Genomic DNA, 27,860 nt, shown 5'->3' with positions numbered 1-27,860 from the left:
AATTATTTGGAGTCAGAACTAATTTCACAAACCCTAATTTCACTAATCTCACAAGCTGTTTGGAGTCAGGGCTTCTAATACCCAACTGAATGCTCTTTCCACTAGATTATGATGCATCTGGTTCAATTGTTGAGTCTAATGGGGCAAAGTGTTATATACTAGAAAAAAATTCAGTTTCTTCTTATGATTTTCCTAACTGTGTGAGTATGAAAATGTCAATTAATCTCTCTAAAGCTCAGTTTTCTTGTCTATAAAATTGATATGACAACATTTTGCACTACTCACTTTACAAGGTTGTTGTGAAACACTTGTAAATTTTTAAGCACTCTTAAAATGTGAGGTATTTATGTGCCTCATTTTTTAGAACATATAGTCCTAATATATTTTCTTTAACCTGAAGAGTTGTAATTTATGTATTTGCAATCCTTTAAAGGTACTGAACCTGTTTCTGGCCTTACTACTGAGCTCATTTAGTGCAGACAACCTTGCTGCTACAGATGATGATAATGAAATGAACAACCTCCAGATTGCTGTGGATCGAATGCATCGAGGAGTAGCTTATGTGAAAAGGAAAATATATGAATTCATTCAGCAGGCTTTTGTCAGAAAGCAGAAGGTTTTAGATGAAATCAAACCACTTGATGATCTGAACAACAAGAAAGATAGCTGCATGTCCAATCACACTACAGAAGCAGGGAAAGATCTTGATTATCTGAAAGATGCCAATGGGACTACAAGTGGAATTGGGACAGGCAGCAGTGTAGAAAAATATATAATTGATGAAAGTGATTACATGTCATTCATAAACAACCCCAGCCTCACGGTAACAGTGCCAATTGCTGTTGGAGAATCTGACTTTGAAAATTTAAACACAGAAGACTTCAGTAGCGAATCAGATCTGGAAGAAAGCAAAGAGGTAAGTCTTATCTGGGTAGCTATAGACACATATACCTACATAATGTAATATGTATCCATGATGAGAAATGTTGATGGAAGATAGCTCTGTATCAATCTTTGTCATTTTATATCAGTGAAAAGTGCATGGAAACAGTAGCAAAAAATTAAAAAATGGGGCAGTGGTTGTGTTTTCCCATACCAAACAGCATAATGTATGGTTTAAATTTTATCATTGTTTACCCAAAAGGACAATTAAAAATCAAATATAGTTATGTGTAGGTGTCAAATGATACCCATTTTTTATTGGTCACCTAATACAGAATAATATATGTTTTTCAGATCAAGATGACAGTGACCTAATTAGAATCATGGAACTAACGTGATATTGGATAGCATGTTTAGAATGTATTTACTGCTCAGTCTGTGTGGCATGGCCCAAAAAAGGGCTAGCTTCCCTCATAGTATGTATATAATGAGGACCTTGCTGAGCAGTATATAGGGGAAGTGAGGCAAAGACCTATCCAGGGGACTTATTTGCAAAAGGTTTTCCATGTGTTCTAAAATTTAGTCATAAATGTATTAGCATTTAATAGACATTCACAAAAGCTAAAGTAAAAATATGATATTCCCATTATTTGCACATTATACACATGAGGCAATTCTGCATTTTGTTGTGAGGAAGCTACATTTTTGTTTTATTTTTCAGTCCTTTTGGAATCATTCTTAATTAGGCAAAATCAGTAAATGGATGGGAACTGCTATCCCAGCTCCCTCCCAACAATTGTTAGGTCATTGAGGATTCTGCAAGGGGGAAGGTAAGGGAAAAATACTGTAGTAACTTTAACATATCTCCTTACTTTGAATCCTCATGTGCTGGACAGGGCAACAACAAATGTTTAGGCAATCATCTTTAAGGTTTCCAGATAATCTGTGCATCTTCTTATACTCACCCCTTTCCCCATAAATGACCTTGCCATGGACCTTGCCACTTCACAATGGGAGCTAATATGCTTTGAATTATGCTTCACTTCAAAATTGGGTAGGGACTTCTACTAAAATAAATGTGGTGACATTTTTCATGGTCTGGTTGCTTGTCTGACTCTTTAGTCATTATTAATATTTGATGAATGCTGATAGGTACTGAATGTTACTTGGTTAAGTTTTCTTTAAAAAAAAAATACTGTATTCCAGTACAAATACCCCAAATGCAGCCACAACAAGGATTTTTTTTCTACACTTTTAGATATGAGCTACTCCAGATACTGTATTCTTTTGAATAGATCAGGACTAAAGGACCACTGATCTCTCTAAAATATGACTACCTACTTGAACAAACAAGTCTATCTATTCATAGTCAAATTTTTGTATTATTTCTGGAAAATTTCAGTACCATCTTGAGGAAAAAAATTTCTTTCAGTCAAATAGATTTTCCCCCATAAATTCTTATTGTATGCATCTTTCTAAAACCAAAGTCATCATCATCCTAATTTTTCTGGGTGCCTATTCTTGTCAATCAATCACGTTCTAATGGCTTGTCTCAGAGGGATAAGAAAGGTTATGTCTCCAGAGATTGTCCACTTTTGCTACATTCAGGACAAAGAAAAGGCATCAGGAAGATTTATGTAAGATCTAAGAAAAGAAGGTGAATCCCTCTCTGTTAGCTCTTTCTGTCTCTCTGTGTGTGTCTCTTTTTTCTTTCTCTATCTTTCTGTCTCTGTCTCTGTCTCTGTTCCACTGTCTCTATATCTTTTTCTCTCTCTCAGTATTTTCCCCACACAACATTGTCTCTCTGGGCTTTGGTTCTGTCTCAATATATATTATTGCTGTCTCTTTCCTTCTGCGCATTAGTGGTTGTCCCCCAAAAATGAAAAGATGTGCAGATAAATACCCAGAACTTGGAGGTCATACTCTTAAAGAAAAAGAATGCAGACCAAACTCATAGGATCAGGTATCCACTCCAGTGATAATCATGAATCCATACTTGGAATGATGAGTATGTTGTCATTAATACTGGCAATTAAAATAACTCTTCTTAATTTCTTTTTTTGTTAGTAATCCTATATCTTTATTCTTGCCAATGTTATGACAATTATGTTGCAAATTGTTATATAAAATTCAACAAATATTGAATTAAGTTCACAATGTGTGCATGGCATTATTCTAATAATACAAAGATAAAATTGGAGCAAATTGTACTCTCAGGGAACTTAAATTTCTATGAAAAAATATTATACCCCACTACATAATATACTGAAATTTTATTTAGTCACACCAGGTGGCTAATGTAAATATTTGTAATACCTTGAGGTTACTTATGACATATATGTTTGGCATAGGGGAGAATTTGATCAGTGACTTCTTGGAAATTCAATCTTATTCTATCTTTTTGAGGCAGATTGGTTTAGTGAAAAGAACACTGATTTTGGTTGGAGGCAGGAAAACTTGAACTAAAATTTTACGTCAGACCAGCTGTGTGACCTTGGTCAAATCACTGAACTCTGGGCCTCATTTTCACCTTGTGTGAAATATAGATAACAATAGCTCCTACTTCAGAAGCTTGCTGAGAGAACCAAATAAGGTAATATATGTAAAGCATTCATACATTGCAACTGTGAGCTACTACTACTATTATTATTGAATTTTATTATGTTTCTCTGACTCTACAACTGACTAATCAATCAAAGGCAACAAAGAGAAAGAGAAATGAAGTTACTTCCGTCTGCAGAACAATGTCCTTGTTTCCCATTAGCATGAAGCTCTTTGTGAGCAGGGAGCGATTGCTTCACAATCAATTAATCAGTAAGCATTTATTAAGTACCCAATGTATGCTAGGCACCATGCAAACCATTATTTTTAATGCCTAGCACAGTATCTTGACACAGTAAAATCTTAATAAGAACTTTTTTAAAATTTGTTGAAAGAGTGAATTTGAGATATATCTAGAAATAATAATAAATAACATACATATTATAAAGTTTACAAATTTACATATATTACATATATTTTGATATAATGTATCAACCTTCTGATTTATATGAATCATATGAAGCATCAATTGTTGTTCCCATTTTATAGAAATGAAGAAAGGAAGGTCAACAGCATTTGTGATTTGAAAAGGGTCTCTCAGATAATGTTCCTGAGTTAGGATTGTAACTTAGGTCTTCCAGACTCCAAGTCCAGTCTATCTTTTAAGCAACATAGCTGCCTCTGGGTAGATAATAAAGTACATAATATGTGCATTCATAGCTTAATCGCGGCATTATTGCAAAATTTTGTTGCTGTTGTTTAACAGTGAGTGGTTAACTTTTTTGTTTTTTTTAATTTATTTTTAGTTTTCAGCGTTCACTTTCGTAAGATTTTTGAGTTCTAAATTTTCCCCCTCTTCCTCCTCTCCCCTTCTCCAAGAAATCATGCATTCTGATATAGGCTTTACATACACATTCATATTTAGCATATTTTCACATTAGACATGTTGTAAAGAAGAATTAGAGCCAATGGGAGGAACTATGAAACAGAAACAAAACAAAATGAGAGAGAGACAGAGAGAGAGAGAAAGAGAGAGAGCAAATAGTATGTTTTGATTGCATTCAGACTCCATAGTTCTTTTTCTGGATGTGGATAACATTTTCCATCATGAATCTTTTGGAGTTGTCTTAGATCCTTGAATTGATGAGAAAAGCTAAGTCTGTCAAAATTAGTCATTGCTTGATGCTACTGTGCACAGTGATCTCCTGGTTTTACTTACTTCACTCAGCATCAAATCATGTAAGTCTTTCCAGATTTTTCTGAAGTCAACCTGCTCATCATTCCTTATAGCACAACAGTATTCCATTACAACTTGTTCAGCTATTCCCCAATTGATGGGCTTCCCCTCAATTTCCAATTCTTGGATACCACAAAAAGAGCTGCTATAAATATTTTTGTACATGTCAGTCCTTCTCCCATTTTTATGACCTCTTTGGGATACACACCTAGAAGTGCTATTGCTGGGTCAAGAGTTGTTGACTTTTGCCAGAGATGATGAACTTAAAATGCAGAGAGACATATTTTTGGGCATGATTGAATTTGTTTTGCTGTACTATGTATATTTATGATGATATTTTTGTATTTGTGTTCAATAGGTAAGAGAATAGTAGGAGAGGTAAATTACAAATGCTTATAAAAGAGCCATTTATTTTTTAGTTAAATAGTGTAGCCCCAATGCTGTATTCACAGCACCTGTGGCAGCTATGAATATGCTAGCACAGTTCTGAATCTCAAAATACAACAGACTCTCCTCATGGGAGACAGAATCAAAACATTTATTCAAACACCAGAAAATCAAATCCATCATAGCCATAAAGAAACCAATACACAACAACAATGCTGGAGGCACTACCATAGGCTTCCCACAAACCAACCTCCTTAAACAAATCACAAACAAGCTCTCTCATTCACTGGAGCTGCTACCTGCGCTCTCTTTTCCAGCTCTGACTGCCCTGACTCATTTCTTGCTCCACCCTTTCCTGTTCCACTTGTTCAGCAAACTCCTCCCACCACAGGCTCCATGTGACTCAGACTCCCGTGTGACCCAGGCAGATCACATGGACCTATTAATGCATGGGAAAGATCTTCCCATTTAAATTACCATTACAAATAGATAAATTAACAAATAAATTAAAAAGTAGATAGATACAGATGAAACAGTAGATTGTTAGAACTTTACAAAAATTGATGCGCTAAGTCAACTTTTCCTCAAAAATCTCATTATTACCAATGAGTATTTTTGTAGCCATATAATATCATAAATGAAAGAATGTGAAATGGGTTTTTATTTTGTCTAACATGTTAATTACTTTATATTTATATATATATATATATATATATATATATATATATATATATATATATATATATATACTTACTGGTGATTTTAATCAACAAAGGGTAAGAGTTTTATCAACCCAATAATTATTTATTTTATTTATTATGTGTCTAATACTGCTGAAGAAACAAAACTAACAATAATAAAAGTGTGCTAATAGCAACAAAAATAACTATTATCTTAAACTTACATAGCTATATAGTTGTTTCAAAACTAGAAGACAAAAGTAGTTGTGACCAAATTGAAACCTTAACTGAAAAAGTGATATGGCTGTATGTCATAGAAGAAAGGACTTGAGAATTGGCATTGGAGAACCTAGGTTCAAATCTCACCTTTTCCCTTTATTATCAACATGACTTTGAGCAGTCATTCAGTTTCCTCATCTGTAAAATGGCAGAGTTGGGCTACATGATCCTTAAAGTCCTTTCTCTTAACACATCATCATTATCAGCTGATGAGAACTCTACTGCTACAGGGTAGAATTTCCACTAAGATAATCCTCTACACAAAAAAATGCCCTGTCTCCAAACCCTAAAATGGAATTTAGTAGCATCATGGGTCAGTAATAAGAAGTGCTGGAGTGTTTCCCAAAGCAACTTATTCCACTTTTCCTGAGCCCTTTCCTTTTCTCCCTCAGCAGAATTTCAATATTCTTTGATGTAAACTCCATGCAAAGATAATTAAAATAGCTCTACCAGAAGGAGTGCTGAGAAAAATTAAGATCAATTTTACTGAAATTGAGGGCATTCACTAAAAGCTCCCTCTTCTTCCCAGTTCCTCATCTCATATCACTCAGATGACTTCTGCTATTATATCTTCCTAAATTCCTATTCACATAAAGAGGTGGTCTTTTTCCTTGCCAAAGCAAACCCAACTGATCCTATTCAAACCCATCTTCTCCAGAAAATTGTTCCCTCTATCATCCCTATTCTCTCACTAATATTTAATTGCTTCCTGTGTACCAATTGCTTTTCTGTTTCTTATAAACATGATCATGACTCCTACATCCTTGAAAAACCCTCACTTGATCCATCCTTCTCCACAATCTATAGTCCTATATCTCTCCTCCTTGTTGTGGTTAAATTCCTTGAGAAAGCTATCTACAATGGATGCTTCCACTTCCTTCCCCCCCCCCCTCTCTCTTTTCTCAATTCTCTTCAATCTGTTTCTGATTTCATTATTCAACTGAAACTGCTTTCTCCAAAGTTACTAAAGATCTCTTAATTGCCAAATATAAAATCTGCTTTCAATCCTCATCCTTTCATCCTCATCTTCAGTCTTTGACAGCATCAATTACTCTCTCCTCCTTGATAATCCCTTCTCTCTTTTTTCATCATGCTGCTTCCTCCTGGTTCCCCTCCTATCTATGTGACTGATCTTTCTATGATTCCTTTGGTGGATCTTCATCCATGTCATGCCTGTTAACAGTGAAAGTCTCTCTGGGAGAAGCCTTTTTTAGTTTTCCTTAATTTTTCTATGAGATTATCCCTAATTTATCCTGTAAATAGATCTTATGTTATGTAATTTGCATTTTGTGATTTACATTTTATCTCTTCCCCATTAGATTTTTGAACTCCTTGAGATCAGGCACTAATTTGCTTTTCTTTGTATCTTTAGCATTTAACACAGTGCTTAACAAATGTTAGCTGACTGATTGATAGGATACCCTTATATACAAAGAGACACCCAGTTCAGTAATAATATTACATTTATATAGATATGAAGTTATTTAAAGCACATAAGGTAGAGGCAGAGTCAAGAAGTCAGAGTGTTAGGGAGCACTGCTGAACCCAAACTTCTCCAAGCAGATCTACATAATGTACCAGACCAAATCCAGATGGGTAAATCCAGAAAAAGTCACAGTGAGTCATTTGCCTGACCCAGTTTGACACTGAGGACAGGGTACATGCTGAGCACTCTTGCACTAGCACAAAAGGAGGTCCCATACCTAACTAGGGCTCCATTAGAGTCATAACAGGCACCATGATGGGGACAGGTGCCAACTTGGCAGCTTTATTGCTCATTTTAGAGTTCTGGGTCACTGATCCAGAGTGAAGTGAAAAAGGGGCCTGTTCACAGAGGTAGTATCCCAGGGTAAAGAAGAACTGGGACATATACCAAGAAAGGAGAAAGAATAGCAAGGGGGATGGGAGAGAGAGAGAGAGAGAGAGAGAGAGAGAGAGAGAGAGAGAGAGAGAGAGTGTTGGGTGTAGAAATACATTTTACTCAACAGAGAAAGTGGAAAAGGAAGGAAAGGAGAATTAGAGAGGGTAGATAAAGCGAAACAAACTCCAAGGAGCTATAAAAATATTTATAGCTCTTTTTGAGGTGGCAGAGAAGGGGAAACTGAGGGGGTGCCCCTAAATTGGGGAATGGATGAACAAGTCATGGTATATAAACAGGATGAAATACTATTGTGATGAGCACTTATCAATGTAATGACTAACCACAATTACAGAAAACTACATGTTACCCTTCCTGATAAAAGTCTCAGACTGCAGAATGATACAAGCAATTTTTGGACATGATCAATATGGAATTGTTTTGGTTTTTTTTTATTGACTATTCAGGTTTATAATGGATTTTGTTTTTCTTGTGTTCTCAACTGAAGGGGATGGCATGAAGGTGGATCTTGACTAATAAAATCAAATACTGTTTTTAAAAAGAAATAAGGCAGACATAGGGAACATTTTAGGTTACCCCTCTCCTTCTTAGGGTAGTGACTTTGATATTAAAAAGCAGAGCAAAGAAGAGAATGAGGATAGTATTTGGGTGAATAGATGTATGGAATTGAGAAGGAAGTTGTTAGGACCTCATTTCTTTTTCAATATCCTCTACTGAGAAGGAAGAAGGGAAAGGTGAAGACAGGAGGGGTAGTAAAGATAGCTTGAGAAGAAAAGAACAGGTTTCGAACAGATGCTGTAGGTGGGGTTATATGAAGTCATTCAAGAAAGTGTAAAAGGATATGCAGTGGCAAGTGCCCATATGAAAATGGATAACAAATTCAGAAGTGGATTAACTCAACACAATTGTATAACTTCCCCTGGCAGCATGAGTACATAGAAATGTATAGAAGGAAGATTGTGGGAATAATTCAGGTCTGGAGTTTAGTAAGGGATGAACTGCAATAGAACAGTGAGACAAGAGGGGGAATGCAGTATTTGAACTTGTTCAACCAAATGGTTAGGATTTTGGAGGGTAAGTTCCAGAGAGAATTTGAAGGACAGAAATTTTGATCAGACAGAGGAATTACAGTTATAGATTGTAACAGAAGAACATTTGTGAGTAATGATATGTCCATGGTCTGATCATCCCTGTTTGGGGCTGAGGTAGAATTAAGATCATAAGAGTTGAGAAGCTTGGAGAACTGAGAAACAAGGGTATTTAGAGAGATATCAGTGTGTCAACAGAAATCTCCATTGGTATGGAGAGGAAAACTGTGAACCTGGTACTTAACTACTTGAGAAAGAAGGAAAAATGGCCCAACTAGATTTCTGTTGTTGAGTCTTTTTTCAGGCATGTGTGACTCCTTGTGATTCCATCTGAGGTTTTCTTGGTAAAGATACTGGAGTGCTTTGTCATTTCTTTCTCTGGTTCATTTTGCAGATGGATAACTGAGGCAAACAGGATTAAGTGACTTTCCCAGGATCACACAGCTAGGAAGTGTCTGAGACTAGATTTGAACTCCGGAATATGAGTCTTCCTGACTCCAGGCCCAGTATTCTATCCACTCTACCACCTAGTTACCCCATAAATCTAGATTGGATACTATAACTGGATCAAGTGAAGCTCAAAGAAGGAAAGGTTATTGATTGAAGGTGGTAGAGGAAAGCCTGGAAATGTCAAGGAAAGACAGAAAGAATATCTACTCCCTCCTTTTCCTTCTGGCCCATTATGATGAAATAAGGCCTATATAATACTGGAGAAAATAGTGTTCTCTTCTTAGACAACCCACATTTTTATGATTGCAAGATGAAAGGAACATGAGAGGAAGAGGTCTAATATGAAAGGTAGTTTGTCAACAATAGAATAAGGGCTGCAGAGAAATCAAAGGCTTAAGTTGAAATGAATGCCAGAAGTCATTTTACACATGAGAAAACTAAGGCCTATGGAAGTTGACTCACCCAAGGTCATGTAAATAACAAGCATCAGAGACAGAATTTGAACCCAGATCTCCCAACTGGGAGTTGTATATTAGTTAATATATTTTCCATAACACTATGTTACCTCCCCATTGAAAAAGGGATGGAGGAAAGAGAGTTGGCTGGGGATCTAGGAGGGATTGGCTACTATGGATGAATATGAAGGAAATGGGAATCGTGGCTAGGGAAAGGATCCCAGGCCCAAACTCCTAATCACAGGAATTCTGAGAAGAGTCCTAGAGCAAGAGATTGCCACGCCCTTCCTAGTAGCACTGTTAATGTTGACAGTATTCTGCAAGGAAAAGATAGAAAAACCTGAAGCAGGAATGGAGATTTTGAAGTATGTAGACAGCATTAGGGCAGATGATAAGGTGTTCATGCTGATTAGGTTCCTGGTGGGATATCTGGATAGAATGAGGCTAAATCTGGGATCTAACCTCTGACCAACAACTGGAACAACTCTTTCCCAGGGTCAGACCCAAAATTAAATTAATTCCCAGTATGAAGATAGGATATATTCAATCAAAGGGTCATTGGTCCCAGAGATAAAGGGGAATTGGTGGTAGGACAGATGACAAGAACATATTATGTGATCAAGTTATATGTTGGGATGGGACTTAGATCATGGAGGCTTGCAGGCACAGAGTGGAAATAGAACCAATGCAAAAAATAAGTAGTACGTGCTGGTTAGCTTTGAACCACATGCTCACAAGGAAGCTTCACTGAAGACTGAAAGAATATTGTAGGGGAGAACTTAACTTGGGTGAACTCTAATTGGGACACAAAGGACAACAATAAGGAAGCCACAACCACTGGACAAGAGTTGTTGTTGCTATGTTCATCCTTCATTGTGAAGAAGACCATGCCATCAGAACAATGATGACAGGACTTGCACTTGACTTTGTTTTGAGTGAGGAAGGGCTGTGCAGGTCACCAGTCTCACTCCTCCTCCAGAACCATCTGGATCCAGTGACCAGATATTCATCAGGATGACTGGAGATGACCCAGGATGCACCGGGAGACCTTGGCCCCTTTAGGCCAAGAGTAATAAGAGTGGAAAGCAGCTTCTCAGTTCCCTTCCAACTCTAGGTCTCTGAACCTATGATCATAAGTTACTCTCTGTTACTCTAGGGTAAAGAGTTTATCCATTTACCAAGGAGACCCTTATATAAATGTCTTGGATTAGAATTTTCTCCCAGGCAAATTCATGATTAATTCTGGATTCTGAAGTGAATAAAATAAACAGTTAATTTGGCATTAGGGTCAGGAAGTCTTGGGTTTTAGTTCTCCCTCTCACACATACTGTGTGACCATCAGGATATTTAACTTCTCTGTGACCCAGGCAACTCTCTAAGAATGTAAATTATTGACAATTTGCCAATCTGCATCAGTGAAAGAAATCACCATCCTGAAAGTTCCTTATAGCAGTGAAATAACCCCTCCAGACCACATCACCCCACCCAAATGAACTGAATATGTATATTACTTACTAAATATCAGTAATATACTGAAATTAACCTGGAATAAAAAAAAACTTGATAGATGTTGTTTGTTGTTGTCATAGGGATGATCTTTAGATTAGTGAGTCAGTAATACTTCAGTTTATTAGATTAAAGGCTCTGTAGAAATGTAAATCTGACTAATTCCTTTCTTTTGATATTTTATTGTAATCTTACTGACAATTTCTCATAGAATTGAATTTTAATTTTTAATATGTATACATATGACCTAGAATGAAATATTTGCTGGTTTGCATTGGACATAATAAAAATTAATATTAATGTTTTATAAACTTCAGTGAACCTCATTAATTCATAATATGCAAGTATCAATACATTTTTATATGAGAGCATGCAAAGCTTTAAGGTATTCCTATAATGATATGTTTAACTTTTTTGTTAATGTTTTAAACCAACTTGAAACCATATCATGAATAAATACTGAGACATTTCAGAACTCTTTAAATTTCTCAATCTTATGTCCATTTTAATTTATTTTATTTCTTATTATGTTTTTAGTTTAATTCATAGTTTTAAAATTGGACTTATCTAAGCTAGTAGTGCAGTGGCCACTCATGGCCAGATCTCCCCAGAACATTCCAGCATTCCAGGCAAGGACATAATAAAAAAACAAAAAAACAAAAAACAAAAAAAACACCCGTCTTCCTATCGTGAACATAGACCAAATTCCTGACCACACTGATGCAACATGGGAGCTTTTACCTGCTCACTTTTGATCCTGGACTGATTCCTCCTTCCTTAGGCAGCCTGGCATACTAGGGTCTCACCATATTGGGCCCAGATATAGTACAGAAACTGAATCAGCTTGTTCGTTGCAGCCCTGAATTCACGAGTTAAAGCAATCCCTCCAGCATCAGTCTTGCAGGAGGAATTTCATGAACATACTACCAAGCCTAGTCAAAACATTGGCTTTAGAATAAAAGTATATGAGCCAATTCAGAGGATAGGAAAAATGGCTTAATTTTGCTTTTTGACTATTGGTGAGTGAAATTATCTTGCATCCACCTTGAGGTTAAAATTATCTACTAGAGTAGACAACTTTTATTTTTCATTGTCAAATATAAATAAATTTATTCAAGGGGAATAATTCAATGATTCAGTGATGACAGCACCAGTTATTGTCATTGAATATTTGTTGACTGTCCGCAGGGTATGAAGCCAAGTATAGTCCATAGATGCAACTGCTGCTTTCTGAAAGTTTACACATTAAATCAGTCTGTCACAAAGATTTGTACAGTAGTGCTAAGGGCCATATGCAAATACTTGTCTATTTTCAAATGGGTCAGCCCACCTGGGAATTGTCAGCTAGGACTTTTCCGCAGTTAATATAAATCTTAACTAAAGATCACCAAAACAGTGAAAATACTTTTTTTGTTGTAATTGTTGAAAACAGGTGAATTAAAAAACTATTTCATCAAACTGACAGGAAGTTTAAGTCAATGAAATTATATATAGGAAAAAACTGACTAAATTCAAAAAAAGTAAAACTTTTAGTGACAATTTTATTTCAGCTCAATAAAAGAGCTTGGTTACTAATAGTTTTGGTTCACTGTTTCTGATCTCTTCAGGTATAACTAAAAGTTTAGTATTTCTGTCTAAACATAAATTAGTTAATTTCACTTTCTAATACATATGGAACAAATTTTAGAAAAACAAAAGAGCCTAAGTACAAATAATGCACCTTTCTATTATCTTTACCTATGATCAGCCCGTTCTCAAAACAATGGGTTTTGTGGTTATCTTTAAATTTCTCTACCTTCAGTCAGTCCTAAGTTATTTTCACATCTTGGGTAATCAATCATCAATAAACATTTATTAAGTGTCCACTATGTTCCAGGCATTGTGCTAAGAACTGTACTAAGAATTTTTTTTTAAGGCAAAAGATAGATTGTCCCTTCCCCCAAGGAGCTTGCAATCTAATGGGGAAGACAACATGCAAATAAATATATACAAAGCAAGCTATACACAGAAAAAAGAAATTGTTAACAGAGAGAAGGCATTGGAATTAAGATACTGGGCAAAGCTTCCAAGTAAAAGATGGAATTTTAAATGGGGCTTTAAGGAAGCCAAGTCAAAAAGAGTCATCATGGATAGTTCAGAGCAAGATAGAATATAAATGTGAAGTACCATATTGTCTCCTTTCTCCTAACCACTCTACTACTAAATGCCCTTTGAAAGAATTTGATCTATAAGAGAATCTTACTTTTTATTTCCAACATTCTTCAAGTGATCTCCACTCTCTTTTTTCTGATTCTAAATTGTTTTTTTAATCTAGAAAGTCCAGGCATTTCAATTGACAAGGGAATTTATTTGAAAATAAGTATTTTTTCTCCTATCTGCACAAATGCAACTTAAAAACATAATTGCAAGCAGATATAATTGTATTTTGAAATGAAAATTTCTCTTACTATCTCTTATTTTCTTTGTTTTATGAATAAAAGCCACTGAATCAATTGATGCAGCTTGGTCCCTTCCAGATATTCTAAATTCCAGTCCTCTAAAGGAGAGGAATGCAATAGTGCTATTTATAACACCCATAGTTTTCTTTCTCTTAGGAATCTTTCTTCCACTCTGAGCATGCAACATTATTTCTCGAAGGACACAGAAATATGGACCTTCTATGCTAAGTGAAAAAAAAAAGAGGTCCAAATAAGATTAACAAGGTTGTTTTATTTTTTTAATAGCCCAGTTTTTGAGACTTTGGGAAGACTTATCTGCATGAATGGAAGGATTTACTTTCAGCAGTATGATATTAGCTAGCACTTATATATGGCAGTTCAAGGCTTGCAAAGCACTGTACAAATATTATCTCACTTTGTTCTCACAACAACTGTGGGAGGTAGATTCTATTATTAAAACCCATTTTCTAGTTGATGAAAGCAAAACAGAAGTTGAGTGACTTGGCCAAGATGATATGGCTAGTAGTTATCTGAAGCTGGATTTGAACTAGGGTCTTCCTGACTGTAGAGGAAATGAGATCAGATAGATGTGGGTTCAATTTTTGGGAAGCCATGAAAACTCATCTGACTAATTTGAATCCTTGATTACATTTGCTCAATTTTTTTTTTTTAATTCTATTCTGATTCTGTTTTCTAAAACCTGAGAAATGGAGAGAGAGGGAACCAACCTCCAGTGAGATGGAGCTGTCCTCCTTTTCTGAAGTATTATTGCTCAATCCAGTAAGAATGAAACAGAATTAACCCATATATTTGCCTTGAAACTTTAGATACAAGGTGACTCTGAGATTCCTTGGGATTCTAACCTAAATTAATCTGAAATCTGACCAGTAACTTGCTCAGTTGTTTTGAGAATGGATAGATTTCTTCTCACATTCGCTCAGTTCAGATAAAGATCTATGTACAAAAGAAATTAAATATTCCTTCATCATTGAATAGAAACCAGTAGTTGTATTACTGTCCGAATCTCTTAATCAGTTCTGTTCTATCTCTGATTTGCCTCAGAAAGTGTTTTCTCTGGATGTTGCATATAGCCAATACTATTGTCATATCTGAAGAGTATTAGACTATCTCAACTATTACTAAAATTATAATGATATCATATTGTTTGCCTGCTCAGTGAGGAGGGGAGGGGCTGGTGGGAGAGGGGGAATTCAGGATTTGAAAAAAAATGTAAAAGAAAGTTAAAAATAAATACATAATAGTTCTTTCTGAAGAACTATCACCAAGGTTCAGACTCCTTTCTATCTAAATGCTGGGAGCCATACTGAGAGGGATCATAGATAGATTACAGGTCTTGGCTTCAAGAAGATCTGTGTTCAAATCCTACCCCAGACAAGCACTAGCTGTGTAAGCCTGGGAAAGTCACTCATCTCTGAGCCTCAGATTCCACATTTGTAAAGTAAGAATAAAGCCTCTATCTCTAAGGATTGGTGTGAGGATGAAATTATATATATTTATATATATGTATATATATATATATATGTATGTATATATACATACATATATATACGATTATGTGTGTGTGTAATATATACACATGTACGTACATATGTACGTACATGTATATTTATATATGTACCTAAAATTACTATAGGAATATAATCCCTGCTCAAGTATTCCATCTTTTAGCTCTTCCACAGAGCAGGCTTTCCTCTTAATGCCCAGCCAAAGACCAAAGACCCTTGGGGGAGAAGGGGTGTCTAAAATCACTGTCTTCTTTGACCAAATGCCATTTTCTAAGAGCTGACTGTGGCAGGTTCCTGCTTTAAGGTCTCACAAAACACTGATTTGTAATGCTCTACTGCACATGTTGGGTGATATTGTATATGCCAATTATCTGTGTTTGTGCTTTAGTCCTTACTAAATTGTCAGCACCATGAAAGCATAGATTATAAATTAACTACATTAACTAAGTTTTGGATCTCCTTCTGGCCTAGCGTGAAGCTTTGTATGCAGTGAGGAATACGGATAGGGACTGAACCTATAGCCCAGTCAGCACTTAATAATATATGTTGAATTTACATAAAGAAAGATTGGCTTTCCTGTTTAGTCCCTTCAGATGAACAGTTCTGCCCATTTCTGTAAGTATATCCCATGTAAATGTCTCCCAGAAAGTAATTTTTCATATTAGTTTTTTTCCTAACGTTTTGGAAATTCTCCATCTTTATATCTTATATCAAAACTGACTTGTAACAATAGAAATAAGAAGTGGTCCTTTACACCGAGTCATAGGTTTTTTTCCAGTTACAATCTGCAAATTTAGTTTGCCACCAGGGAACAAGTTCTGCTTTCAAGTCAAACTCAAGTGACAGCCCTAATAACAGACCAAGTCAGCTGTCTGAAAGATAATTGAAGTGGAAAGGATCAACCTCAATATGCCAGCTTTTGGGTATTGAATTCTTTGACTGTTCTTTGGCTTTGATTTCATGACAAGCCATGAAAACAAAGACAAATTTTAGGCTCCATCTCTGTAATTCTTCAATAACAATGGCAACGGCAGAAATGGAGGTAGAGGATGCTAAGAATCATGAGTTCTAACCATTGATGAAAATTTGTATAACTTTTATTACTCTAAAAGTAAGATTTTGTCCAATGACCAATGAGTTGGAATTAATTAAAAGAACTGAATTGTCAACATTAGCATTCTCTTAATATATGAAACAAGATAACATAACAAGGTTGTAACTAAATGGAAGGATGGCTTACAAGATCTCCTTGGAAAGAGGAAAGTGGTCAGTGAAGTTGGTTTTCTAATGCAACTGAAGGCAATCATAAGCATAATTCCAATGGGTGGTGGAACATCTTCCTATATGTACATGTATATATGCAATATGTGTAATATATGTCATATGTGTAAGCAAAGAGACCATTGTAAAGATAATTTTAGTTTATATGTCAACCTCTGTTGTAAAGGATGAAGAAGCAGAGAAATTCTGTGAATATTTGACAAAATTCTCCTAACCAAGTCACTTGATGATTTCAGTGGTATTTTGGGCACAGGGGAGAATGAGAGAAAATATATTAGAAAATACAAACTTCAGATTAGATACATATAATGGAAAGAGTTCTAGATTTGGGGTTGTGAGAGACCTAGGTTAAAACACCACCTCTTACATTTACTAGCCATGGCAGTATTAAGCAAAATAAACATTTAAAGAAACACAAAAAGCAGAAACTTTAATACATATATCTACGTAGTCTGACAAAACAAATTCTCACATTAGCAATATCTAAAAACGCGGGTCTCTTTTTGCACTTGAAATCTATCGCCTCCATCCCTGACGGAAAACAAGTATATTTTTGTCCATGTAGATCCTTTGCCTCTATCAGCTTACATTCTGATGTTCCAAGTTTTAAAGGATACAAATGTATTGGTAACAGTCCTCTTTTCTCTGGGAAAAGTCAGCCTAATCTAAAGAGCATCCCCAAGAAGATCTAGCATAACTTATTCGTAACACTTAAATTCTACACTTATCTATTTTGCCATCATCAGCAAAGATAGTAGGAGGGACTTGGCAATATTTTCCCTGTTCTGAAAAGATTCATATCTTTTTTTTTTGGCATTTTCAAATACATATTTTTAAAGAATGTTGTCATATTGCTATTATTAATATTATTAATTTTCTTTATGTGGTCCTGCTTTTAAGTTCTGTATACATTACCAAATCTCTATCTACCTACCATGAGCATGTGCCCCAATGCAGCAGGTGAGATTTGGAATTCCAAAATGCTGTACAAGGAAGGATGGAGCCTAAGCCAGAACAAAGAGTCAGCAGAGAGAAAGTAAACCAAGCCAAGCTTTATTGAGGGAGAATATTTACAACAAGAAAGACAATCAGAGATAATGGCAATATTGGAAGGGGGCACTGAGACTCATCCAGTGTGTTTTTATAATATACTTATCTGGATCAAGAGTGACCAGCTATCAGGAAGTATTGCTGCTACAAGCCTGGTGTATAGATCAAAGTTCAGAGACTGGTGCTGATTGGCAGGCAGGGAGGATATCTGTGTGTAGTGGATATACAGACTGTTCTGCCATTATTACTGCAGACCTCATCTTAGCTGATCGGGGATTTGAGCTTCCCCTGTGCTTTCTTCATTTAGCAGGATGGGGAGGCCACTGAGGTGCTTCCACCATGTACTCTGGTAGTCTGTATTTTGAAACAAATGCATTTGGGTTTGTGTTATTTAGCAAGGCTACAACTCATTATTTCCCAGGAGTATCTCAGACCTATGCCAAAGAATAGTGGCAAAGAAGACAGAGGACAATGACTGCAGCAAGGAAGACCTAACTTCAAATCTGGCCCCAAACACTTATTAGTTATGTGACCTTGGACAAGTCACTTCACCTCTGTTTGCCTCAGTTTCCTAATCTGTAAAATGGGAATATAATAGCGGCTGCCTCTTAGGATTGTTGTGAGGATCAAATGAGATGATTGTAAAGTGTGCAGCATAATGCCTGTTCTGTAGTAAGAATTATATAAAAATATCAGCTACTGTTATTATTATCGTTAGTTACCTTCATATTTTTATTACATTTGCTCCAAAGTAAGGATACAATTACATTGGCAGAATCAACTAAGGCAAAAATTTAAAAGAGTTCACTTCTACAACTACTAAAAACCCAGACTTGTAAGAGTTCATGAAGTAATATTGATAAAGCAACCTCTCACTTTGGCACTCAACTCTGATCTACCATTTTTGTGAGGAAAATTGACTCTTTCTGGTCTTTCCAAAACTTGTAAAACAATTCAGTTATACTTCCACAGTTTGGCAAGTAGGCAGTTTAGTGTTTTCAATGGAATCAATGTGGGAATTGGAGTCAGGAAGACCCAAGTTTGAATCTTCTCTGAAATTATTAGTAGCTGTATGACTCTAGGCAAGTCACTTAACCTCTGATTCAGTTTCCTCATCTAACACCTCCCTTATACAGGTGTTGTGCAGATAAAATTGCATAACAAATATGAAACATTTTTCAGATCTTAAAGCTTTCTGTAACCGCTAACTGTAACTACAAGTCCTTTTTTTACTCTTTATCAGTATTATGCATTGTCTTAATTTTTTAATGCTATCCATCATGTTATCTATTTAGATAGTAACTTCTGAAATTTGTGAAAAGTTATCAAGGAATATGGACAGATTGGTTCAATTGCTTTATTTACATTATTAAACGGTGTTTATATTTAATCAGCTTTCAAACTTTCTTTTACTTAATTTTCTTCTGCATAATGGATGTATTTGCAACAAAAATGTGACAGTCACATAAATAGTGACTATCACAGTGTATTTAAGCTGCTCCTTCAGGGAGCAAAACAATTTGCCTCACTAAAAGTTTCAAAGTTCACAAAAAATTTTTAAATTCTATAATCCAGGATTTTTCATATTGTTTCCCATCCAAATAGGTGAGTGCATATGCCATTCAGTTCAGACATTATTGGTCTTTTTAAAAGTTCTAGAAAGAACCATGTGTATTTCATTAGTGCTATCTAAAATTAACGAAAGTCATTCTAAAAGTTGTTGGTTAGCCTATTTCTTATATTCTAGTTCCACAAAACACATTGGCATGCCTTTGGAAACTTACTGTCTTCTGTATAGATAACTTGTCATAGATTTTTACAACATAGAATTTTCTCATCCACTATGCTTAGCCTTCCCAGGTTTATGTCAATACAATCTTTATCCAGGGCAGCTAGGTGGTGCAATGGATAGAGCACCAGTGCAGGAGTCAGGAGGACCTGAGTTCAAATCTCACCTCAGACACTGGACACTCACTAGCTGTGTGACCTTGGGCAAGTCACTTAACCCCAGCTGCCTCATCCTGGGTCATCTCCAGTCATCCTGATGAATATCTGGTTGCTGGATTCAGATGGCTGTGGGCAAGAAGTGAGGCTGGTGACCTGCACAGCCCTCCTTCACTCAAAACAAAGTCAAGTGCAAGTCATGTCATTATTTCTCTGATGGCATGGTCTTCTTTGGCAACAAAGGATGAACACACAGACACACACACACACACACACACACACACACACACACACAATCTTTATCCTGTAGGTAAGAGAACTGGGCTTAAGCAAAAGAAAACAAAACCAAAAAAAGAAACCTAGATGAACTTTGCAGAAAACCATTATAAAAGTCATATTACATAGGAAAGACCTATTGTGCGGTGTAATGATGAGAAAAGGGAGGGGAAAACTGGACATAAAGCTGTTTTAAAAAAATCCTGGGTTCAGGTATAAACTCCACTGTTTATTTGAGCAAGTCACTTAGTCCCCGTGAGTCTCAACTTTCTCATCCATATAATTTAGAACCTGGACTAAATAAATTCTAATGTCTCTTCCAGCTCTATCACTCACTATAAGGTTCTATTCATCCATCTAAGGACAGTGAAAGTAGGCCACTGTATTTATTCATGAGATGAAGGAGAAATTCATAAATTAATCATTGAAATGTAAAATAACATAACCAATGTCATTCTTCTCAAAAAGAAAACAGTCTTTCCTCCTTCCAACTTACCTTCCTACTCCATCTGTCTCTCCTCTCAGTCTCATATGTTTTCCTCTCTGTCTGTATCTCTCTCTCTTTGTCTCTATCTCTCTTTTCCTCTTTTCCCCTCCCCCAATGTTTCTTAATACAATCTATTCTACATATGGGCACTGAATAAATGATACTAACATTTGTCCCTGACACCACTAAATTTTGAAATAACATCTCTCATATTCTGATTGAAAATCGATCACTTTCTCTTGTATACCTCTGAAGTTTTATTCCTTCCTTGAGCTCTCTTAATTTCCAGAAAACTCCTAGAAGAGGATTTCACAGCTTGGTGCTAGATCACATTCATAGCAGTACACCTTTTTGTCCAGGTCCTTTGATACCAGAAATAAAGGGATCTCTTTTGTTATGTGCCCCTTCAATGTAGAAACTCAATGAGAGCAGCAGTTCATCTGAAGGCAGCACTGTAGACATTGGGCTTCCTGAAGAGGAACAGCCTGTAGCAGAACCTGAAGAAGCCCTTGAACCTGAAGCCTGTTTCACTGAAGGTAAATGAGTCAATCATCTGTTTTACTGTATAAAAGAGAAAAGAAAAGAAAGGAACTGGGTTCATGGTAACCTGGGATATTTAAATGATGGCAATTTAAAAAATGAAACTATCCATCTGTCTACCTCCTTTCTCACAAAGCCATGAACTACTTATGTTGCAAGTAGAAAAACAATGCAATATTTATCAACCATCTACTGTGTGAAGCACACTGTTCCAGGTGCTGGGGGAGATACAAGCTTTAGAGAAGACATTGTCTTATCTCTGATGGATCCAGGAAAGGAAAAACACACAAACAATAAAATAAGAGAGGAATAGGAGCTTGAACTGTCATTTCCTTGACCTAGGACACTGCCAGATAAGGAAACACGCTCTACTAGAGCAGGTAGACATTTCCTCCTCCACAACATACAGTCTAAGAATAGGGAGCTCTTAACTTTTTGTATGTCACTACTCTTTGGTAATTTGGTGAAATCCTTTCTCAGAATAATTTTAAATGCATAAAATAAAATACATGTAATTAAATTAAAATGTGGTTATCAAAATATTTTTTTAAAACAAGTTTATAGACTCCAGGTTAAGAACTCTAGTTAGGGAATTGCCCAGAGCACTGAGAGGTTAAATCACTTGCCCAGAGTTACTCACAAAGATAGGACTTTCTACCTCCAAGGCCAGCTATCTATGATAGTGTTCAGGGGAGGGGGGGCAGGGGGAAGCTATACCATATTGTGTCTCATATAATAATAAACATCTCATAAATATTATATAATAGCATGCAATATTTAAATATACATTTATATTACATGAATTCAATAAGCATCTGTAAAACACCTAATACATTCCAGACACTATACTGGGCACTAAGTTTATAAAAACAAAACCAAACAGCCCTTTCCCTTAAAAGAATCACATTCTAGTGGGGAAAACAGTGCACAGAGATAAATAAATGAGAAATATATACAAAATAAATGCTAAATAATTTGGAGGGGGAGAGAGAAATACTAATAATTGGGGAGGGCATCAGGAAAGGCATCCTATAGAATATGACACAAAGGGAATATTAAATGAGGATAGGTATTGCTAGAGGCAAAGGGGAGGAAGGAAAACATTTGAGGATGATGAGCAGGGTTTTAAAGGTCCAGACACAGGAGATGGAAGGTCATGTATAGGACACTTAAAGCAGGCCAGTGAGTTGGAGTCAATAAGGGGGTGGGAGGTAGATAAAGTGAAATAAGACTGGAAAGTGTGGGTCTAGCCAGATTGTAAAGGGTTCCCTAAGCCAAAAAGAGAAGTTCACATTTGATCCCAAGCTACAACCGTCCTAGGTAATGTCAGAAGGAGCCATGATAAATTACAGACATCAAACTACATGGAGCAATTTCCCTTTGATTGAGTTTTAGAAAACAGATAGGAATTTAGTAGGGAGAGGGGGGATTTCAGCATATGAAATAGCATGAACAGAGGAGGAGAGGCAAAATGACCCAAGAAATGCTTGAGGGACAAAGTAGTTCAGTTGTCTAGAGTACAGAATAATATGAACTAAGATTGATCCATAAGGAAGATGAAAGCTAAATTAAAGAGAGAAGTGTGGAGAGGCAGATAGACCCACTAGAATGCTTTTAATTGGAGCTGCTGTTGTATAACTAAGGGAAGTTAAAAGCACTAGGAAAGAGGTAATGAGGACCTACACTATGGTAGTGGGAGTAGAAAGGAAGCAATGGATGGAAGAGGTATTATAAAGGTACAACCAGTATACGGGGATTGGTGACAGCTTGGATGTGGTAGCAGAGGGAGTTGAAGATTAAACACCAATATCTCAAATATAAAAGATTAAGTGAAAGAATGATGTATAGAATATTGTCAAAAGGAAGAACATATTAAAAAGATAAAAAACATGGTTATGGACTTGTTGAGTTTGAGACACCAGTGGGACATACCTAAAGCAGAGGAGTATATTTGGGCTAAAAATAGGGGGCACCATTTGCAGGTGCATTCCAAAGCATTTGTCATAGTATTGTATCTCAGAATACATCCTGCTGATATTGTTGAAAGTCAATCATTTTTTAAATTGACATCTATCACTTCAGTTAAAGCAGGAACTGATTTAATTATAAGTGCCTAGAAGGAATCTTAACTATCAATCAAGAAACATTTATTAAGCACCCACTCTGTACCAGTCATTATTTAAGTGCTAGACCAGCTATTAAGCAAACATGTTCTCTTAAAGCAAACAAAACAGATGTTTGATTTAATGTGAGAGAGCTTTAGGCTTTCGGCACTTTGAAGAAAAGTCTAAATTCTTATTTACAGAATCTGCTTTATAGGCAGTTGATTATACATTAAAACTGGACAAAACACTTGCACCCAGTTTTAGTAAAGTTTTTAAGAATGCTTGTTTTGTCATTTTCCTTAGATGAACTATGAAAATGAATACTAATTAATCCTAGCAGATAATAATAGCTAACATTTATATAGCACTTTAAGGTTTATAAAAAAACTTTACAAATATTATTTTACTTTATTTTCAAAATAACCTAGAGAGGCAGATGCTATTAATATTGCCTTTATACAAATGAAGAAATTAAAGCAGACAGAGGTTAAGTGACTTGCCCAGGGTTATATAGCCAGTAAATGACAGAAGCAGGATTTGAACTCAAATCTTCTCGACTCCAGATCCAGAACTCTCTCTACTATGCACCAGTTAGTTGCATCTGAAGAGATGAGTGTTTTGAGCCTAAGACAGTAAGTTTAAGATAATGTAATACACCATGCCCAGAATTTTTGATCCCATTTTGCTTGGTTTTCATGGAAATCTGAGTCTGTTGAAACTTTAGAGTTTATGAACTAGCATTTTTTGTAGTATTTTCTACTTCATGCTATTTTATCAGCCTAGAATGCCCTTTCTTTTCAACCTCAAAACCTAACCTTATCTGTATGAACTTTCCCTGATATTCTTTTGCTGTTTTCTTCCACTCATTTAAATGAGATAGGTGACATAGTAGATAGAGCACTGGATTTGGAGTCAGGAAGACCTGAATTTGAATTCTACCTCTGATATTTAGTAAATGTGTGACCCTGGGCAAATCACTTCACTCTCTCTGATTCAATTTTCTCATCTGTTAAAGGGGGATGACAATAACACTTACCTCACACGGTTGTTGTGTATTGTCCTTCATTGCTGAAGAAGACCATGCCATCAGAGAAATAATGACATAACTTGCACTTGACTTTGTTTTGAGTGAGGGAGGGCTGTGCAGGTCACCAGCCTCACTTCTCCTCCAGAGTCATCTGAATCCAGTGACCAGATATTCATCAGGATGACTGGAGTTGACCCAGGATGAGGCAATTGGGGTTAAGTGACTTGCCCAAGGTCACACAGCTAGTGAGTGTCAAGTATCTGAGGTGAGATTTGAACTCAGGCCCTCCTGACTTCTGCACTAGTGCTCTATCCACTGCACCACCTAGCTGCCCCACACAGTTGTTGTGAGGATCAAGTGAAATAACATATCTAAAGCATGTTATAAACCTAACAGTACTCTATAAATGCTAACTGTTGCTACTATTCAACTTTTTGAGTCCTTGCTCCCTGCTCCTCCCATCATTCCAATCCCCAAGGTGTCTAGTATGTAGTAATATGTCTTTATATATAGTATATGCTCCACAAATATCATATTGACTTAATTTTTATATAATATTAAAAGAAACAGGAAGAAATGAGGGTTTATTGACAAATGTGGGCTGTACCAGCACCAGTCATACTTTTCTGAACCATGCAATTTTGGAAAATCACTTACAATGCTGCCCTAAATTCTACTAAGGAAAACCCAAATAGAAGAAAGAGCACTAGCTTCAGAGTCACAAGACCTGGGTTCAAATCTTGTCTCTGTTACTTCCTACATGTGTTTTAAAGTAACTTCTCTCTGGTCTTCTGTTCCCTCATCTCTGAAAATGAGGTGGGACTAGATGTCTCCTCCAGTCCCTTACAGCTATGAGGCTATATGTCTTATGTGTCAGGAGAAGCTATTATTGGAAGTTTCTCTTGGTAACTTGCTTTTGATAATTTGTGTTAATTTTAATTTTTCTCCCATATCAAAAGCTATAGAATTTATGGTAAGGTTGAAAGTGCAAAGAGAATTGCATCCCAGAAAGTTAATACTAGTCAAATGATTAAGAAGGAAAGTGTCAAAATTATTTACTTTGCTATGAGATGTTTCAGCTCTGCATATTTGAATCCATTCCCTCTAGGGTGTGTACGAAGGTTCAAATGCTGTCAAGTCAGCGTGGAAGAAGGCAGAGGAAAACAGTGGTGGAATCTGAGAAAAACCTGTTTCAGGATAGTTGAACATAACTGGTTTGAGACTTTCATTGTTTTCATGATTCTCCTCAGTAGTGGTGCTCTGGTGAGTGAAATATCGAGGTAAATTATTTCATACAGAAGAAATTTCCCAGAATTTTCAAATTAGAAATTTGTTTCCAAATTAATTTCACACCCAAAACATCTTAATATAACCACACTTAAAATTTTTCATACTATAAACTTACAACCTACAAATCCATTTCTGGACCTATATTTCCCATAGTTGCTCTTTAAATGAACTAATTCTTTATTTCTGTGGACTTTAAGTAATTAATCCTGAAAAATTATGCCTAAAATGTCTTCACATTCACTCAGTGGATATGTGATTAGTTTTTTTCCTACTTTGTTAGATAAATAAACAAAACTGTGACATTGTGATAATATATGTAATAATATTTATGTTATGTGAAGTTCTGTGTTCAAGAATATATTGATTTGTGTTCTTCTGTTTTTGAACAATTTAGGAGACAGAGTCTCTAAGTCCTTAGGGACCATTTCTCAATCTATTTGGTAGTGTGCTAAATATTCTCCTGCTACTCAAGAAACAATAAATGTTGATAATAAACAATGGACAACTTGCCTAAGTAGCTCATTAAAAGATTTTATTTCCCTTTTATATGTAAGTGTTTCACTCTTATCAAAGTCAATCAACATTTTGAGTGAGTTATACTTTTCCTCCCTAAGAAATCCAAGGTATAGTATTACAGAAAACATTAGGGAAGAAAGGACCGCTAAATAAAGATGGAATGATTTTAATTTCTTGATCTGTAAATTTAAGGAGTTGGATTAGATGATCTCTAAGATGCCTTGAAGTTCTAAACCCTATGATCCTGTAAATGACATCTAAAAATGTGGTTCTGTTTCACTGAGGCCCAGCAAAAAAAAAAAGCCCACATTGTTACACAGGCAGTTTCTCCATTTTAAGGTGATCTTTGTGATAGAGACCTATGATTTCAGGACTTCGATCTGACTGCATGTCTCCACATTGAATGTAATCCTATCTGAAAATCATATCTCTAGGGTTCCATCTCCTACCAGTGACTGAAATAAAATTACTCCTATATAGAAGACATGAAGGAGAGATTCCCAGAAGTAGATACTATACTAAGGATTGCAAATAATGTATAATTCCAATTCATCATGGCAAGTCATAAAAACTATCAAATACACTAAATGAATAAAAAGGGACCAGGTCAAGTCAGTATTTAGCAAAGGTGAATGAGGGAGGATGGGTCAAAATATTGCTTGATGAGGACATGAATTGCAGGATATTTGTTTCCTTTTACCTTTTCTATTTACTTTATGGTAGTACTAATAAGCCTCAAAACAACTAAGAAATGGGCAGCAAAAGGGGGGGAAATGATAATCCTCCAAGTTTAAACCTGAATTGCTGAGCTCTGGTCTCATCTCTGTTAATTAATTGGTAGCAACTAATCAAAACCTAAAATCTAGAGCAATCTCTCAAATAAAACTGTTAATTATAAATTGATTTAGTGAAAGACTACCTTTTTTCTTATTTCTTGGCTTCCCTAGTAATAAGCACATTTCACCCAAAATGTTTAATGCTGGACATCTGTAGGCCTTTGGAAAGAAAAGAGCAGTCGCCAGCATTAGCAGGCAGCCTTCCTACATCCCATCTGTTAATGAAGTAAGTGGAGGCCAAAAAGTAATCCAAAAGGAGAAATCTTTTTTTTATGTCAAAAAGTTGCAGACTCTATATTCTAAGCTATATGACACAATGTAATGTCATCCTATGGCATACCATATCCTATCCCACCCCAGTCCACCTTATCTTACCCTGCTCTACTCTAGCCTACTTCCACCTACTTCATCCTACCCTACCTTACCTTAACCTACCATACTATACTATACTGTACTATACTGTAGCATATTGAATCATACCATTCCATGCCATATAATATCACATGGGTAACTAGATGGTACACTGGATAGAGTACTGGTCCTAGACTCATCTTCCTGAGTTCAAATATGACCTCAGACACTTACTAGCTGGGTGAACCAGAGTAAGTCACTTAACCCTGTTTGCCTCAGTTTCCTCATCTGGAAAATGAGTTAGAGAAAGAAATGGCAAACTACTGCAGTATCTTTTCCAAGAAAACCCAAATAGGGTCATGAAGAATCAGATGGGACTGACTAAAGTAATACCATACTGTGTACTGTAACATACCATGCTATAATATACATATTTATATGTATATGTGTGTATACACACACACACACACAAACATAAACACACACACACTCTAGAGACAGTGGGTAGTGAAATAGACTGGAAAACAGAAAATTCTTGATTCAAATTCCAACTGAAACACTATCTGTATGACTGAACAAATCCTATAACCTCTTAGGGCAAACCAAACCTCAATTTCTTCATCTATAAAATGGTATTAATAATAGTTCCATCTTCACAGAGGCATAATAAGTATTAACTGAGCTAATGTATAAAAAGCACATTATAAATTTTGAAATACTCTATCAATATGTCATTATTAGTGGGAGGGATTTTATTTTTCTCTTAAGCATTCAATCTAGTTTACAGATTATAATATGCTATGAATGCT

General features: G+C 35.9%; 1 protein-coding gene and 1 long non-coding RNA gene across 2 annotated transcripts in view; one reads left to right on the top strand and one right to left on the bottom strand.

Moving 5' to 3' along the window:
* Positions 1 to 27,860, top strand: part of SCN1A (sodium voltage-gated channel alpha subunit 1) — a 202,877-nt gene that overhangs the window by 131,364 nt on the left and 43,653 nt on the right. Inside the window, exons 18-20 of the mRNA XM_072612201.1 lie at positions 434 to 916; positions 20,802 to 20,922; positions 25,167 to 25,321. Of these exons, the coding sequence (XP_072468302.1) occupies positions 434 to 916; positions 20,802 to 20,922; positions 25,167 to 25,321 (759 nt within the window). The remainder of the gene's footprint in view (positions 1 to 433; positions 917 to 20,801; positions 20,923 to 25,166; positions 25,322 to 27,860) is intronic.
* LOC140505816 (uncharacterized) overlaps positions 20,116 to 27,860 on the bottom strand; it is a 32,749-nt gene continuing 25,004 nt past the window's right edge. The window contains exons 3-4 of the long non-coding RNA XR_011967674.1: positions 25,118 to 25,318; positions 20,116 to 20,947 (exon numbers count right to left, since the gene is read on the bottom strand). This is a non-coding gene — a long non-coding RNA (uncharacterized lncRNA). The remainder of the gene's footprint in view (positions 20,948 to 25,117; positions 25,319 to 27,860) is intronic.

This window comes from Notamacropus eugenii, chromosome 5 (genome assembly GCF_028372415.1).
Source record: "Notamacropus eugenii isolate mMacEug1 chromosome 5, mMacEug1.pri_v2, whole genome shotgun sequence".
NCBI lineage: Eukaryota > Metazoa > Chordata > Mammalia > Diprotodontia > Macropodidae > Notamacropus > Notamacropus eugenii.
Note: the sequence above shows the minus strand (reverse complement) of the source record. Positions and strands in the feature narration are given on the sequence as shown.